Source organism: Paralichthys olivaceus, chromosome 1 (assembly GCF_024713975.1).
Source record: "Paralichthys olivaceus isolate ysfri-2021 chromosome 1, ASM2471397v2, whole genome shotgun sequence".
Taxonomy (NCBI): domain Eukaryota; kingdom Metazoa; phylum Chordata; class Actinopteri; order Pleuronectiformes; family Paralichthyidae; genus Paralichthys; species Paralichthys olivaceus.
Window position 1 is genome coordinate 6,562,887 of NC_091093.1, and position 18,035 is coordinate 6,580,921.

At 41.4% G+C, this 18,035-nt stretch overlaps 1 protein-coding gene across 2 annotated transcripts in view; it reads right to left on the bottom strand.

The window, feature by feature from the left end:
- The window catches only part of cdh8 (cadherin 8), an 87,623-nt gene that overhangs the window by 39,913 nt on the left and 29,675 nt on the right, over positions 1 to 18,035 (bottom strand). For both annotated transcript variants that reach the window (XM_069536384.1, XM_069536341.1), the window contains exon 2: positions 16,022 to 16,316. In XM_069536384.1, coding sequence (XP_069392485.1) covers positions 16,022 to 16,316 — 295 coding nt within the window. The remainder of the gene's footprint in view (positions 1 to 16,021; positions 16,317 to 18,035) is intronic.

Below are 18,035 nucleotides of genomic sequence, written 5' to 3' on the forward strand. Positions count from 1 at the left end.
TGTTCCCCACTGATGGCCATGACATATGCCACCATTTTAAAGGGTTGTGTCATTGATTCACTTTAATTAGTTCATAGGAAATGTGTGCAACATGCAGATAGAGTTCAGAACTGGAAGCCGAGGACGGAAAATTGGGCACTTCACATGTTTAATTGCTCCCAAGGCATTTACAATGGCAAGGTAATAACAAAGAATCAGGCAAAGTATATTTTCTAATGAACAACTTCATCATGGCTAAATGAAGAAAATGGAGCTTAATTTGAGAACTCTGCCACAGGAGCAGGAGTGTTTAATGTGAATTATGCATCCTTGATTAAAAAAAAGGCAAAAAAGAAGTTTCAGCATAATGCAAAACTGTGGTGGGAAATGAACTTGTGGTTCATATTAACTACATCAGCATGCGTTCCTCAGAGTGGATACCAGAGATCAAAGTTATTAGTTAATACCAGAAATGAATTACTTATGTATACACTGTAGCCAAAATGCCCTTAACGAGGCGTGCAGCCCAATACTGTTCCAGCTGAGCCGCTCGGTGGCCAAGAGCAGAAAACCCCCAGTGTGTGTGTTTACTTGTTTCTGTTTGTGTTTGTGTGAATGCAGAGCCACTGTGCACGCTACCACAGGCGGCATAAAAGGAAACAAAACAGGATTATGGCCATGCCAAGAATCGAGAGGAAACCCATTACAAAATGAACAATGTGTTATGATAGATTGGATCCAGTAATACCGTGTGCTTTTGCTAGAGTTACATTTTTTTCATTAGAAAACACACACAGAACAAAGTCTACGTTGAGGTTAATCTGACAGAATCATGACAGAAAAAAACACCATGGGATGATACAAGTGGACAAAATGCACAATATAAAAATATGCATGCATATCAAGAATGGAATTAGAAAGTATCATGTTCTGCCCACTTAAAGATTCCTGTTCAAACATAAACTGCTCTACTTGCCTTCGAGTCTCAGTAAGACCAGCAAGAGTAAGATGAAGGAAGAACACTATGAACCTACAGTGCTACAGTGAGTCAAGTTAATTCATTTTCAAAGCATAAAGTTGATCTTGGCTTGTGATTATCGTTAAAGACAGTAAGAACATATTTTCTCACTCAGCTACCTACTGTAATTTATGGAGTCTGAGATGAACACAAAATAGTCTGCCAACATTTTGTTCCACATTATTTGTCCTCTTTAAAAAAAAAATATTCTGATGACTGTGTGTAGTTTGAGTGTTTTTTTTCTCACCGTCAGTAGATGAAGACCCATCCCCACCCGGCCTCTGATTGGCCTACTTTGATATTTTGCATCATTCTTTCTCATGGGTGTGGAATTCTCCAAATCCACAGATGTACATTTTTTTTATGTTTTAAATAAACATCTTTCCCAAACTTTTAATAGAAAATAATAATGCAATTTATATTGTGTTATTGCGTTAATGAGAACAAGAAAAAAAATGTCATTTACATTGACAGGTGGTGGGCAGGAATGGGTCTTCTTCCACTTATAGGTTGGGAAGAAAATGAAGCTGTAAAAATCATATTTTTTAAGGGTAAGACTTAAGTCTTTTTTAAATTCAGAATTGTAATTTGAATTTTTGCTTCATTTATGTCATATTACTGAGAAAAAAAACTTGTACTTGTACTAAATGTACTAAGTCACTACTACATGAAGTTAAAGTTCAAGTATATTGGTTTAATTTAGTCAAAAGTTGAAGTGAAGTGAAGAGACAGTATAAACACTAATCTGACCTGTCCTATAGGCAGACCTATCTCCACAGCTCTGCAGCAGTACTGCAGAGTGGTCTAGCTACAAACACCATCATTCCGCTGAAGGAAATAAAACAATTTCTGGATTATTTTTTTAAACCAAGCTCAATCATCTTGGGTGGTGCAAAACAAAGGATGCAGCAACCTGCACCTGCGAAACAGTCTCTGGGAGAATTTGTACAGGTGGAACATTTGCACAAGGTTGATGCGAGCACTGTCATTGTATCTGCTACATTGTATCTGCTAATTCCCTGCAAATGAAAAACTACAAAAATCCTGTCGACTGTATGATTGCACAGTCAAATTCTGTGTCAAAACTTGCTTTTTTAAGCGTGTAAGTTTCAGCTCGGGGATTGTTGGTCTTTCCTGCAGAGTATTTTGAAAATGGAAACAGGCCAAAGGTGGAAAGAAGGAGAACGCCATGAGGCACAGTGGCAGGCTTATACCTGCAGCCTACATCCGCTGAGTCAGACTATGATCTGAGTAACATGACCTGTATGTGACTAGAATTTGACTCAAAATAACGCGTGGGAAAAGTATTAAATTCAAACAAAAATTTGTATATCGCTTAATCTTTGGTAGATATCATAACACACTGATGTGTTCAAAATAAGTTCTTACAAAGTGTGCGTATAGTCAATACAGTTCTTTTTCAGTTGCGCACAACATGGGACAAGCACGATCAAATGTGTCCACATTCTGGAACATGTTGTCGTCCCTCTCTCAGCGGTGACTCCACCAGACCTCTGCAGTGTCAAAACATTTTGTCGGCCAATTACATATTTTCTGTTCTTGCAGCCTGCAGAAGTACAATAAAACCTCAAGCCTTTCAATGACAGTGGTACCACACAGCCTGTGGCCCATAACTCCAGCAATTGGCCCATCTAAAAGCAACGTGTGACAGAGGTCCTTCACCTCCCACACAACTGCATTAAGACGCTGAACTCCACTGAATCCAGCCATACTGCAGGTTTTAGCGACGAGCACCTTCTAAGTAATACACTCTGTCATCTGACAGGCGTCCTGGAGTGAGAAGGGTTAAAGGGTTTTTTTCCCCCTGGAGGAATGTTGAAACGTAGTACGTCTACGTGACTGGTGACTTAATGTCTCCGTCAGCCGGGGAGAGCGGTGCTATGCTGCAGCCTGACAAGCAATCCATCACGGAGAACACACAGACAGAAAGCGGCATGCCGCCACATAAAGTGTCCGTGCGGCAGACATGCCAACACACACATGCACCTGTATCCGTGATGGAGATAGACACACACTCCTCCTCTTGTTAACGTGAAACCACTCATAAAACACAGGAAGACAGACAGAACACACTCCAGATTTGGAGCAAACACCTAACACAGCCTTAAACTCTCCAAGTGGGTGGCCGGCTCAAAAAAAGAGAGGGGGAGTGACAGAAGAGAACGACAGAAATAGTGGAGTGTGGATTTACTCCCCTAGTAATCCCAAGGTTTGTTTACACCAGAAGTGAGGTGAAATTTTAAAGGGCTATCTCTGTAGCGTGCTGGAGAGCAGATTCACCCAATTACACAGCAGCCCCCAGTGTGACATAGTAAACCTGCTGTAGGATTGACTGTGTTTGTGTTTGTGCATGTGCCTTCCTGTGTGTGTGTGTTTGTGTGTGTAGCTTTGTGTGTGGACACCAGACTGTGACTGTGGTAAAACCACAAACTGACTGAATCCATACTGCAGTGTTGAGAGCTGCCAGTGTTCCAATCCACAAACAGCCAGAGCAGAAGAAGCCTGTGTAATGCAACAAATCAGCCGCTGCATGACAGCAAGTAACCAAACCCGAATGAGGGATCGGTCTGCAATAAAATACATAAAACAAAACAATCAAATTTAAAGTAATACCTGAACAAGAAAAAAAAAAAAGATTAAAAACTAAATTACAAGCAAGGTAATAAATTCTGATGAAAAAATAAAGGCAGTGGCAGCATGGCAGATGAGTCTCTTTTCTTTGCTTTTTTTTTTTACTTCTCTTTCATTGTATCAGACAGCTGAGGCGTGGCTGCAACTGTACAAGCCAGGCGAGGGCTTTAGTTAATGGGGACAGACATCAAGAGGAGGGCCTGGGCTGTATAGGAGATTTGATCCTTTCGTCTTATCAGCTTCTTTTTCAAATGACCTTGCTGTGCAGACTTTTATGCCTCTCCCCTTTATTCTCTGCTGGTGATTGGATGGGCCTCTCTAGTCTCAAATCTCTGCCACCTTGATGAATGTGTTCCACCCCCATTTATGTTTCACTGACCAATCCCCTCCATTGCCAGCAACAGAACGCCACATGAATCTTATAGCTGTAGCCACTTGAAGATGTTTTGTCAGTTTTTCTTTGTTTCTCTTGCTGTTAACTTAAGCCTACATGGTCTTTTGTGGGAGCCAGAAGTAACTTTTAAAAGTGTTATTATCTCTTTTAATGGGATGCAATCGCTGCTTTTAATTTTAGGTATGAGTGCCAGGTGCCTGCAGGGTCTAAATAGCTGTGGTTGGTACCTCAGACAATTAATAATGCACACACGGAGGGATGAGAGTACAGAGGATCCTGTTCATGCTGCTCGATGCTCTAAAACCACCTGAAGCACGAGGAGGGTGCAAGGCCTCCAATACACAAATCCCACATTCACATTGACTTTTGGCAACAGAGCCACAGAGAGAAAAAGTCCTCGCTGTATTTTTTTTTAAAGCCGAAGTTAGTTGGAATGAAGTTGCGAACAATCCATGGTACAGCGAGACAGAGACGCAGAACAGCAAAGAGGGATGAATGCAAAGCAGGAAAAGTGTATCAGAAAAGACACTACAACACAACATTAAATATCTATGACTCTCCTCTTGAATAATTAACCGCCGAGCCGTGGCCGTGTACTGACGAATGTGTGTGAGAAAGCATCCTGGCATCTTAGCAGATATGAGTAAGCATTTGCCAAGTTGGGGGTGTGAACTGGAGCCCCCCTCATTTTGCCTGCTATAGCGATGATGCAGAGCAGACCTCCCACTCACCAGCATGACTTCAAACCATCGCTTGTCACTGGTGGCTGATGTAGCACACACACACAGGAAAAGTTATTTAACTTCCATAAAACAATGTAAGTAGATCTTCATAAGTAGTCCATACGTTCTGCTGTAATAATCAGTCAAGAACAACTGTAAAATCATAGAGTTGCACTGATTACATATAACACATGAAGGAACTTCTATATATTTCTACAAATGTCCTCCTTCCAACATTTCAGCAGCATTGCATAGAGAAGTAAGGTGAATGATCCCAGATCAGCATGTCAATACACCATGAGGGCAGAAATGCAATTGGTGAGTAAGTGTATGACTGAGTGAGTTTCAGTTGATTTAGCTCCAGCTGGATGTGTGTGTAGTGAGAACACTCCTCCTCCTGTTGAGTTCCACCAAGAGATAAACAGAATAAACCCTCAGGAGCTGCCACACATCCTTCTCACCTCTCACAATAAAAATCTAACATTGGCAAGACATGGAACCAGTGTCCTCAAACCCAGAGAGGCTGATGTTCTGACATGATAAAAAAAAAGGAAGTGAACCTGACATTTTAGCATCAGCCTTATTACATCCCAGGAGAAGACAAGGTAAAAAAAAAAAAAAGCTTGTGGATCAGAGATGTCATTTTATTCAAAACCATGAAATATAGTGTGCACAGGAAATTCATCAGAAATAATACACATCATGATCAGTAGACTTTCTCTCTCTCTCTAACACACACACACATACACACATACAGACATACACAGGCTTTGCTGAATTGATATGACAATAATATCCCTCCTTGGCTGAATTAAAAATATTTAGTGATCCAGCGAATATATACATATTTTTAATGTAAATTGGATCCTTTCAAAGCAGTGCATGATGACTGCAGATAAGTTGCAATTTGTGTGTGTCAGGGCAGTTCTCACCAACAATGCATGCATTTTAAATAAATCTAAAACTCTTTGTTTAAATTGGCATTTCTTTTGTTTTCATATTTCCAAATTCATCACTTTTTGCTCATGTCCTTCAAAATTTTATTTTACCTTTTTGTAGACTGGTATCACTGCAATGTTTCTCCAACAGCCAAAAAAAAATTACTTTCAAGGTGAGACTCAAGTATGTAGAAAGTGAACATATCAGAGTTTAATCTCCAACAACAGGGATGGACCAGGAAGGCAGCAACCACAGGGCAGTCTTTTGCAAAAATCCTCTTTGACCTTAGAGATCTGCTGCATCAACCCTGAAGTGACATCACCAGGTCAGGTGAGCAGCCTCGTAAACAGACAGTCTTTGCTTGGCAGGGAGAGACAGACCATGAGGGCATCACTGTCAACTCAGTAACAAGATAATGCTGCAACAGCAGGTGAAACATCCCTTCTGCTGACTGTGATAGGAGTTGACGTTGGATTGTGATGTTGAAAATAAGTTATCCGTTCATTTTGTCATTCTAATATATATATATATGGTTGTGACTTCTTTGTCATGTGTTTTAAAATAAGTGCAAATCTGAATGATGCTCTGATTCATTCATACTTTTAATGGCTGTAATTCTGTGTCCCGCAATTAATTGCACATGTGATGGTTTTTGTCGTGCATGTGTCAAAAAATGACTTAGTCAATGTAGATGATAAAAAGGTCTTAAAATGTGTGATTTATTGGCAACACAGAATTACATACAGGCAACCCACCTGCTGAAAAAGCAAAAGCTCTACATCTGTAGTGACTTGTATATTGAATAAAGCACTAACATACTCAAGGCCATAGTATACTGTTTAGTGCTGGTGTGCTGGGGGTCATAGGGTCACAGGCTGAAGGCCAGCTGTTGTACATCACTGTTAGTATACCTAATCTGTGTTTCTGATATTGTTGCTGTTGAGGGCTTATGTGAAAACAAATCTTTATCTACACATAACCTAAGTAGTTACACACAATAAGTCAAAAACAGTAAAGATGCATGACCCTTTAGTTTGTTTTGCTCTGTGTCAACTCAAAGTTGTCCACACTCCACTGTGTCATCAGAAGGGCACTTATTATAGGGTCCAGCTCCAAGCCGTGGTCAGTGCGGTCACAGTGTAACATTCTGTGAGGAACAAAGGCTAATCATGAACTAAGGCATTACAAAGAACAGTATGGTCTGCATATACATTTTTGCTGAATGAACATTTACCGTGCTGAGGAATCAATGAGAGCAGCTCTACAATGTGGCTCTGGAAGAGTTTCATTCACAGTTTTATTTTCTTTCACCGAAAGCCATCATTAGTCTGAGTGCGTGGTTCAATAGAGAGGTGCTAATCAGGGAAGCAAGTTCAACACAACATCCAGTAGAGCTTTCTTTTGGAGATGAACCAAATTAGGGACTAAAATCATGACACCCTGCATTGATTGTTACCACCATTTTTATTTTTTCATGTGTCTTCTTCCTCATTTGGCTGCAAGTCTTTTTTTATAAATGAAAACAATTTGTCACAGTGGGCTGAATGTCTCAGTGTGAAATTATTATTTTACTGTGCACAAACTATCTCTTCTGACGTCAGTGAATGCTCAGGAATGAGCAGATTCAAATTCAAAGCAAACATATAACAAAGGCTTTACCAGCCATTTCAACCCACTATAAAACCAGCCAAGGTTACAATCTATGAACGAACCAGGATTTTGGACTGTTAACTGCACAAAACAAGCAAAGAAAGGCAGGAATGTCTTCACAACTTAAGAGGCTGGAACTATGGTGAATGTTTGGTATTTTTGCTTGAAAAATGGTTATTTAATATCTTATTATTTGGTTATTAATCATATGTAACTGACAAATCAATCTGTCTAGTTCAAACTTAATCTACCTACTAATTCCATAAAAGTCTTTCTGTCTGTCTATGTGGAACACATAACTCATGAACCGCTCATCTGATCAGCTTCACACTTGGCAAGTCTACTGTAAATTTCCTGGAGAAATGTAGTGCACAATTTGATACAATTTGGAAACGTGATACGTTTAATATTAATATTAATTTGAGTAAACAGGCGACCAGTGCTCTGTTGCAGACTGGGGGAGGGGCAGTGTGCCATCAGACCGCGGATGGAGTTGAACATGTCTTCTTCTATGTCTTTCTAGAAACCACAGCAGCGCTTTGTAACTTGAAAACTTGAATGACCAGACTATTTACGTGATTTTATTATTTTCATTTCACCATGTCAGACTGGCACAGACATTCATGGGATTTACTGGTGCTGAGCTTCATCATTCGTAACACCATTCATACAATCACGTCCTCATTAGCGAGTTGTCTTCAAAGCACAATGTTCATTTCGCTGCCTTTAGACCTTTATATTGAGCTGACTTGAAAAGCTTTATTTATTTATTTTGAAATGTTGTGTCCCTTGCTTAACAGATAGCTGAAATAGCGGACATGCAATGTATGAAAATACATTGTATTTTAATTAAATTAGTCAAACTTATATATAAGCCACACCAGTGAACAATAGTTCGGCAAATTCTGTTTCATTTGAGTTAAAAACATTAACTGTAAAATCTTCATCGCAGATACACCAGGTAGGATGAACACAAAGTTTTTCCTTTTACTTTGCACCATTGACTGTTACTAAAGCTCTACACACAACGTTCAGCACACAAACAGGAGAAGTGACAGTATATTGTAACGGCCACTGCAATAGTTAATCAAAAATAACTCTTTGCTGTATATCCGTTCATCTTACATCACTCACTTACTCAGGATTCTGCCCACCAGTGGCCATTAGAGGACACTGCAGTGTCTTTATTGTCTTCGCTGTGCGAGCGGATCAGTTCCTCTCCTCCCATGCAGCACTGCTGAGGTGAGGATGTGGTGTCCTTGTTTTCACTCTCAAACTGATTAATGAACCTTGATACAATGATTAGCAGTGTGTGACAGCATGACAGCACAAAATGAGACTCTACATGCATTTCATGGCTGTAAAAACTTAATTAAACAGAAAAGTAACCTGGGATATCGTTGGTATTTTATGTATTAATTCCAACACTGGTGCTACTAATGTTTAAAAAGTGCGTTCAGCTAAATAACTTAATTATTTTACTCGTCCCACTGTTGACCCTGTTACATTAAATCAGTTTAATTCATCGACTCAGCGGTACACAAGAGGGTGGCCTCAGCTTTTGCATCCTTCTCCTCATCACTGCAGAAAAACAGACACACAACAGCTTGTACACATGCTTTATAACACAAATACACACACTCTCTCTCTTCCCCTCATTTAACTTCCTTTTCATGAACTTTGTTTGTTATTTACCTCCTTCCTTTTCATTCCTCTTCCCTTTCTACTTCATGGGCAAAGAAAAAAAAGAAAAAGAAACGACACCGTGGCTACAAAAAAGGCTGCAATTTTTTTTTGTCCTTAGTCTCATTGAGAGTCTTTTGCTATTCATTGGGGCAAGGCAGCGAGGCCAGCAAGGGAGGAAATCTTATGCAGATCACATTGAAGGGCTTCATTACCTAGGAGCCAGCTACTTTTTTGTTCTTCCTCAAGGGAAGAGTGAGAGAGAGCATTAGCTTAGCAACAGAGAGAGCGATGGCGAGTAAGGGAAAGGGAGAGTGAGGGAGGGAGAAGTACAGAGAGGGAGAAATAAGTGTGTACAAGAGGAAAAGTGAGAGAGAGAGAAAGAGAAAGAGAGAGCAGCAAAGAGTGTGTCTCTGTGGACTACACACGGGAGCAGGGACAAATTACTCCTGAACAACAGCATCTTTACAGTGGCAGGGTGGCTGTATATGCTAACATAGTGGAGCTATGTGCTTTTGTACATATGTGCACTCACATCCACTTTTGCATGTGTGTTCATGAGCTATGCATTCATTCACATGAACACGCGCATGTATATTTGCCTGCAATAAAGCCCCAGGAGGCTCTAAAGGGCTTATACTACTGTATCTAGACTTATGACTGATGATGTTACATCCATAATTCAGAGGTACATTGGATAATAAATAACATATGATGAATAAGTCATACTCATTTCTGCTTGTGATGTTGAACAGACTGTTTGTGCGTGCGTGTTTGATGCAATGTTGAGTTTTTTTACTCAAGCATGTGTTTTTGGGGAATACCTGTGTTGGCATTTTTTTCTGATACAGGCAATGTGACGCCTGAGTGTGGAACAAAGAGAGACTGAATTATCAGTGACTCTCGACTACCAGCAGCTGCTACAGCCACGAGCAGTGGAGATGAATGGATGCACACATAAAAAACTAGCCGTCGCTGGGTTAGTGACATGTGTCAAGTATCACAGACACAAACAGAGGTGAATATGAAAAAAAAAACAAGACTATAAATAACACCGCCACACACAGAAACATGCACATACAGAAATGCGCCGATGCTGTTGCCAAATGAGGTGAGATAGATCGGAGGAGCAGGTTATTTACAGAGAAACTCCAGCATGTCAGTTAAATCCTTTCTGCCTCGGAGGCCTGTCCTATCCCCATTTAGCACGGCCTCAGCAAAGGGCAGGCTGGCATGTGCACTATCTGGCAGTTAGACAGGCCTAAGAGAGTCAGAGCCTTGGCCAGGTTCGCTGCACTGACCCCCTCTGACCCCCGCTCAGCCTGGGAGCCACCCACCACCATCACCACAGCCCCAGTCTGCCACGTCCCTGCCCAGCCCAGGAGCCTGGTCGTCAGATGTGCCCCAGCCCGACACTGGCCCAGCTCTCGCCCAGCTGCCCACTATGTTAAAGGGCCAAGGGCCCCCTGCCACTCAGTCCATCTGCCAAGCTCCAGACCAGAGTCTAGCATCAGAGAAGAGAGACACACAAACACCAGACACTCTCACTCTTAGCTCTCTGCTCAAAGCTCAACAGAGAAATGCCAGATAAAAGATGCACTATAAATGTGCTTCTTTTACTCATGTGGGTTGCTGTGACCCTGAAATACTGCTAGGGTTTAGAGAAATTAAACTGCATTTAATGCATTCACACTCTGACTTTCTAAAATATGTTCAAGATTTAATACAGAGATCAGCAAAGTACAATAATAATTTTAGGTATATCTAGGAAGGGGATTTTTATAGAACTTCTGGCCCGAGTGGAGCATGAAATGCTCTCAAAATAGCTCAGCTTCTCTGTATTGATCTGAAAGATGGTGTAAGTAAGAGATAAGTAATACAAATCAGTAAAAGATGGATGGATGGATAGGTGGATGGATGGATGGATGGGTGGGTGGATAGATAGAGACACACAGAGAGAGTTTCATGCTTTGATGAAACACACAGTTGTACTTAACAATGTTATTCTTCATGAAGGATTATGTTTCAGTGTCTCAATTATAAAACTATGTGGATATTAAATCACCAGTGATCACAGTGAGCTTTCTGCTGTTTGAATGTTAGAAGCATGAGACGATCAGCTCTGATAAAGGTCTGCATCTCGTTCATTTCCATACGTCTCCCCTTGATCAAGTCTGCTCATTTATCGTCCAAATCTGAGATGACAAGCCTTTACTTACTTTCCCAGCTGCCGGTGGTGATGAGAGTGTAATCAGAAACATCATTAAGGCTCTACATAGACGGCAGAGACTGTTAGTCCTGTTACCCACACCCATAATAACTCTGAAAATGCAAATCAGCTCCAGGTAATCTATTAATGTCACTTCAGTTTTATGTCTGCATACCAATTTAGCAGATCTTGACACATTTGGCGAGGATCCGTGCATCCGTACAGGTACTCATTTTGGTCGGGTTTCAGAGAGCACGGTCCATGCGAAGGGGAGACGGGCCATCTGTCTACACGCCTGTTTATTAATCGCCCTGATAATGAAGCTCACTCACAGCCCAACGCTCCAGGGGCATCTCTCGCACGAGTGTAATCCGCCACAACAACTTTCAGCAAGTTGGTTTCGCAGCGTTGCAATTATTGTCATTTGCAAACCCCCCCTCCCCCAGTGCACAGAGGAGGGACTAGCGACCTCCTCCTAATTACCTGAAGCGTCACTTCAAGACTTTGTTATTTCCAACTACATCACAACCCCCTTGTTAGCTGCAGACGGGTAGCAGAGCCTCATATTTCCAGCATATGGTCGACAAACATATGGGGTGAATTTCTCAGCTTGTAGTGGCCTTAAAGTCGAAGACCCCAATAATGTGGAAACAGGATCTACGAATCCTGTGAGATCTGTACCATCCATGCAAATGAATTACAATTCAAATCATGGCCAGGCCTGCACAAACAAGCAACAAACTAGATTTTAATTAAAGTGACAGTGAAATATAATTATCTAATGAATATACTTATGGAACTGAGAACACAAGACAGGTGTGAAGAGGTACATCAAATATTCACTTTATTAAGAGGATTGATTATGATTTGGCTTTTTGTCCTTCAATTAAAAGAGGGATCACATGCTCCTTAACTTTCCTTGAAGATTAACATTGGAAGAAATTAGACAACCTCTGGATTTGTAAGACATTGAAAAATCTATTAGATAATCAAAAAATACTGCATATGATTAAAGATGCACCAATTAATATGCATTACTTTTTGTATTATAATGAAATGTTACTAATCAACATTTTAAACAATTCTGAATGTATCAATGCAGTTCTTAATGGATAACAAATGTATTCATTTTTTGCAGAAATTAGCTGTAGTTAGAATTGTATTTCCTTGCATAGAGACAAATACAGATCATAGAGTGAAAATTGGATTCACATTGGTCAGGTGGCTAGAAACATGACACCAAATGAATGCTAATGTGGCTGGAGGTGTAAATATGTCACTGCTTGCTAATATATTCACCACATAGCCTGTATGTGAAGATGGATGACATGACTGCTACCCAAAAGTGAAGCCAAAGCATCATAATTGAATATGTTAGTGAATGGGACCTGGGCCAAACTAAAACGTCAAAGGGCATGTTAAATAAATGTATCATTTAAGGTAATTCTTATCACAATGATGATGTCTAAGCGCTAATTATTTCAGCATGTTTGGTTTTTATTAGTTATTTGATGCAATAGAAAGTGAAAAGACATGATTGACGACTGAGACTCGTGATTGGTCAAGCATGTGTATGCGCGAGACCAGATACCCTTGGGCAGTTCTCCAATTGATACTGTGCAGACTGGTTCAAAATGCTAAAGATGGCAGCGTGTAACCAGAATATTTTGGCTTCATTTGTGAAGATGCATTGTCCCTCTTTATGTAGAGTCTATGATTCACCAAAGTAATCTAAATGTTGTGTTAGATTGTTCCACTGCCCACGTGAAAGTGCCAAAACTCTATTGAGAAAAAAAAAAACACATTCTGAAAGTTAACATTTGTTGGATGGATATTTTCCGCCTTGCCCCGAGCACTACAGAAATACCAATTCAAACAGAGCAGTCACAAAATCTGTACGCCTTATTCTGGATCATTGCCGTAATAAGATCAAATGCTGGGCCTCTCTCCTGCAGCACAACCATCACCTCTGCTCTCCACTTCCTCTCATTGTTGCACTGTACTTTGAGAGATGATCCACTAAACAATCAAAGCGGTGGTCACCTTCATTTTCATCAATTTGGGGCAATGAAAGTCAGAGAAAAGTCAGAGAAAGCCACACGTCTTATCCGACTGGCCCTTTTAAAGGAAGAACAAAAGGTCTTTCTCCTTCATTTCCCATTAACCTCTATGTTCCTCTGCACACAGGAAACGTGGTGACCTCAGCGGCCCATGTCACATATCTCATCCGGCTGTGGGGACCGTTTCCTATGGGGGATGGTGACATTCAATGAGGGGGGTTTCTATCTAGCCGTAGTCCTTGACAGATAAAACGTGGGTGTTGATATTGTCCCTGGTCTCACTGATACCATGCGGATACACTCTTGATAAGTAAGGAGCTGGTAAGACATTGATGAAGTCTGGAGTGGAACTGACAAGCTCTGTAAGTGGATAACATCGTCAGGAGAACCAGCCTGTTACGGTTTGGATTAGATTTTTGATTATTCGATGCAGGTGGGTTCACGCCGAGCAGGAATACATCAGCATACTCAGCACTGTCTGAACTCAATACCAGATGTAATGCGGCATTTCATAGCATGTGCCATAATTACATTTTAATGCTTCCCAGTTCCTCGCCGCTGTGGAGATTTGCTCAGGCAACTTCAACAACATCCGTTTATTTTACACTCCCTTTCCTGTGGACTTTATTAGTTATCCACTGCTCAGCACACTTCCACTAATCCACTGAGTCCTGAGCACATTCTCATTTCAGTGCGATAAAGATGAAACACCACTGTAAAGAAACCCACGATTTATGAATATGAGGAGAGAGAGACGAATGACTTATTGTTGGTTTGTCCAGGACCTCTAATTCTCCCCATAATTCCACAGCACATGGAAACTTAACAAGAGGGAAACTAGTTGCTAAAAGAAAAGCCTTTCAAACAAACAATCGTGCATTCGTGAATGTTTAATTAATCAGTAGTGACAAAAGGGAACAACAGTCAACAAAGAGATTTTGATTTCCATTTCTTATGCATTATTCCCACTGGCAAATCACAGACTGCTGTCAGCTACCGCTTTCCCATCTAGCCCATCAATGTTGCTGTCCCTGCACTGCACAGACAAAACCCTCAGAGAGCTACAGTACATTTCAACCAAATCCAAATCTATTAGCAGCAAGGATCAAGCAACAGAGCTCAGACAGCAAGAGTTCACTGTTATTCTGTGTTTACACGGATAGTTTTGCGTTGTGTTTTGTACCTTTTTGCTTGCACTGGCAGCAGCCAATAAGAACCAGCGACATCGATCATGAGAATCTGAGGCAAATCGCTGTTACGTCGAGGAGCTGAATCGGAGGGTGCAGCCCACAGATGGGATTTACGTAACAGATTCCATTACATACCTAACACCATCTGCCCTAGCATGTTTTGTCAGCTTGTGACAGGTAACAAGAGGAAGCTCAATGAGGAAACACAATAACAAGTGCTTGCCGCCCAACAACAGACCCTGGCACCCTCGCTCAACTCCTCCAATGTCAAAACGGCATAAAGACACACTTTGATCTCCTTCCTGCTACTGATTTTCTACAAGACTCCTGCTGCTCTGGGGTCAGTGCCAGAGCTCCCCCATATAAATCAAAACTCTGTGTACTGATCTCCTTACAGGCCTTTGCTTATTCTACATGAGCTATACATTTGAATTATGTGATCATCACACGCTGGTCATTTAAATGCATGGATGCGATAAGAATTTGAATATATGAATGCATTAGCATACAATGAAACAGACAGTGTTTGCAGGGGTTTGTGTATCAGTTTGTGGGAGCTTTTAGCTTTTAAAACAATAGCAGAATTCATGCTTCTGCACTGAAGCTACACGTCATAGTTTTGCTTCGGTGTGTGAGTCGCGCTGCAATTAAACTGCCGCAAAGCTAGTGGCTGTAGAGTTTTTATGCTGGTGTTGAGTGTCTTCTGGTTTGTGGTTCTCTAATTCTGAAACAGAAGCATGAATTGGGCTTTAGGAAGAAAAAATATTCAACGCCCAATTCTATATAGGTAGTAGACAGTGGTTTCTATTGCTAGTCCTAATGGTCTACAGATTTTGTCATCAATAAAATATCAGTCTGGGCCATCTAAACTCTCCATGAATAATACTTGATCCTATTCATCACATAACTGACTGACTGCACTTGTGAAAATGTTAAAATATGCAATAAAAAAAAAAACATATTCCCAAATCGTCTACATTATAATGCAGCATGACCCTTAACCCATGCAAATGCTTGCCAGAAGATCAAGTGTTGTATCTACACATGCTGATGTTGCTGCATGTCTGAAATGTGCTAATAGGGCTTTTTTCACCCCCTGCACAACTTGAGTTGTGTGTGAAGAGCAGTAGGAGCATTTCTCCTCCAGAGTGTTTTTATCTTACAACATACAGATTGTTTGGCTCGTGTTGTGCATGTTGTCACTTGGACTTCTTTGTGTTTGTAGTGGATGTAACATTTGCAGCAGTCGGCCGTGCTAAGTGCGTGTTGACTTGAAGTTGCAGCACTGAGCTATGGGTGAAGTTCCAGTGATTTGATTTGATTTATCATTCTTGTATTTTCATTTGCAGAGACACTCATAGCGGGCAGGCTTGTAAATAGGCATACTCATTTCCTCTTATTCTTATTCAGTCATTATTTTTATGCAGTAGCCTATTATAGATCAGCCGTCTCAGAAATCTCACACACTGATTTGGCTGCTGGGTGCAGCATGGACCAGAATTGAAGCTTGTCTATTGTGACTCACCAACAGCAGACATTTCTGGAACAGAAGCTCTGTACGGGCCTTCGATGAACTGTGGGGGATTGTCGTTTATGTCCTGGACTTTGATGATGAACTCGGACGGTGGCTCCAAGGGCTCGTCTGTATCGGCATTAACAACCTGGGCTGTCAGTGTGTACTCTGCCTTCTCCTCACGGTCCAGCCTCTTCATGGCATGGATGTCGCCAGTCAACTCATTGATGGCAAAGATGGTGCCTGCCCCCTCGCCCGCCAGGACGTACTTGATGTTCTTGCCGCCCACATCCAAGTCTGTGTGTAGCTGCAACGGAGAGACAAAGTAAAACATTTAAGTTTAAAGGTGCAGCAGAGTCACTTTGATTCCACTGTGTAGACAGAAAAAAGAGGGTAGGGGGATATAATTTATGCAACTTAATAGGCTCAGCACATTTTGGGAGTTCTCGGCATGTAAAAGCAGATAAGTATGCAATGTGACTGCAATGTGTTGTTTTGCTGCTGTGCTTTGTGGCAACTAGTGTAGCAGGGATACTAAACGTGCCTCAACATAGCCTACACTTTGCTAAATGAGGCCCGCTGGGGACAATAACTTCATAAGTAGCACAGGAAATGGACCTTAGCCTACATTGTTCCTTGTTATACATCACAAATACATCATACAAACACACATTGTGGGAGGATATTGCTCCCTACAGTCTGAAATTCACAGAACGAAGATGCTAGAAGCGTTGTGAATGTGCATTCCACAACACGGCAAGAACAGAAAAGTATCAGAATCCATGAAAAATTAAAGAGGAATCTGTGAGCACAGTGATTCATGCTCACGAATAACCAGCCCCAAAGTTACTGGACTATACTGCATGTTCCTCATTATTTTTGTAATTACAGTTTCATTAGTTCACTAAAGCTGCATTACGTGCTAGGCTGACTGGATGGGCTCCCACTCGCCAAATGGGCTGAGTATAACTAATGAGTCTGACAATGCTACACGAGGCCGTGGAAACATCTGTGGACAAAAGAACAGGCAAAAGCTTCTGCCGTTTCAAGCTAAAGAGGTAAATTGGAAGGGCATGAGACACAATGGTGCGAAAGAAAGAGGTCAGAGAAGAAGAGAAACACCAGGGCTTCATGAGCGAAGCGGAGGACCTTGCTATTTACATGAACAGAGAGAGCACTTCTTTCTCTGTAAGTCACCTTTCATATAAGCCTCTTGATCCCCAAGGTGAGTGACTTTCAGAGCAGAGGAGAGAGGCACCGAGCACAGCAAGCAGAATATTTACAGATCCAACGATGTGCAGTGTAGCTGTGACACAGCTGGCAGCCGTCCTCTCTTCAGCTCTTATTTGTGTTAATATACGCGGCCCTCATAAACACACACACACGCACACACAGCCGAGGCATTCATCAAAACATCTGTATTCAGCAGCTTTAATTTCATTTCCTGCCTCAGTCTTTCAGCAGCGATTCCTGTGGGAGCGTGGCAAGGGTGCAGAATAGCAAGGTAAAAATCTGTCGGTGAAAATCCCGACCTCTAAACCCCCCGCAATGTTTTTATAAGCCGCCTTTTATGCATATACCGTCTCTGAGGTGTTGTTTGCAGACACTGACAAAGCACATTCACTTAAATTGTCACACCTTGCACTTTTGTTTTCCTAATTGTGCCATCATTTCACATGAATGATGCAGCTCATTAACACAAATGCCTCACAACATCCTGCACACTGAGAAACTCTTTAAATGAGCTCAAATTAATGATGGTCTGTCATTGAGTTTTTTTATCCTATGTTGTGACTTCTTGTGTGTGGCGATGTGCCCGCGGCTCTGCATTACAGTACATGACTGCATGTGGCTGGCTTCCCTCTAAGAGTGCCAACTTGACTACTTCAGCTTGCATATTGGTTTTGGTTGCGCCATATATCACGCAGTGAATATTTTAGGGAGGCAGCTACAATTTAATCCTGCTGTGCTTGGCACTGACACGGCACTACTTCACCTGACACTAACGCTGTCAGGGGAGGTCACC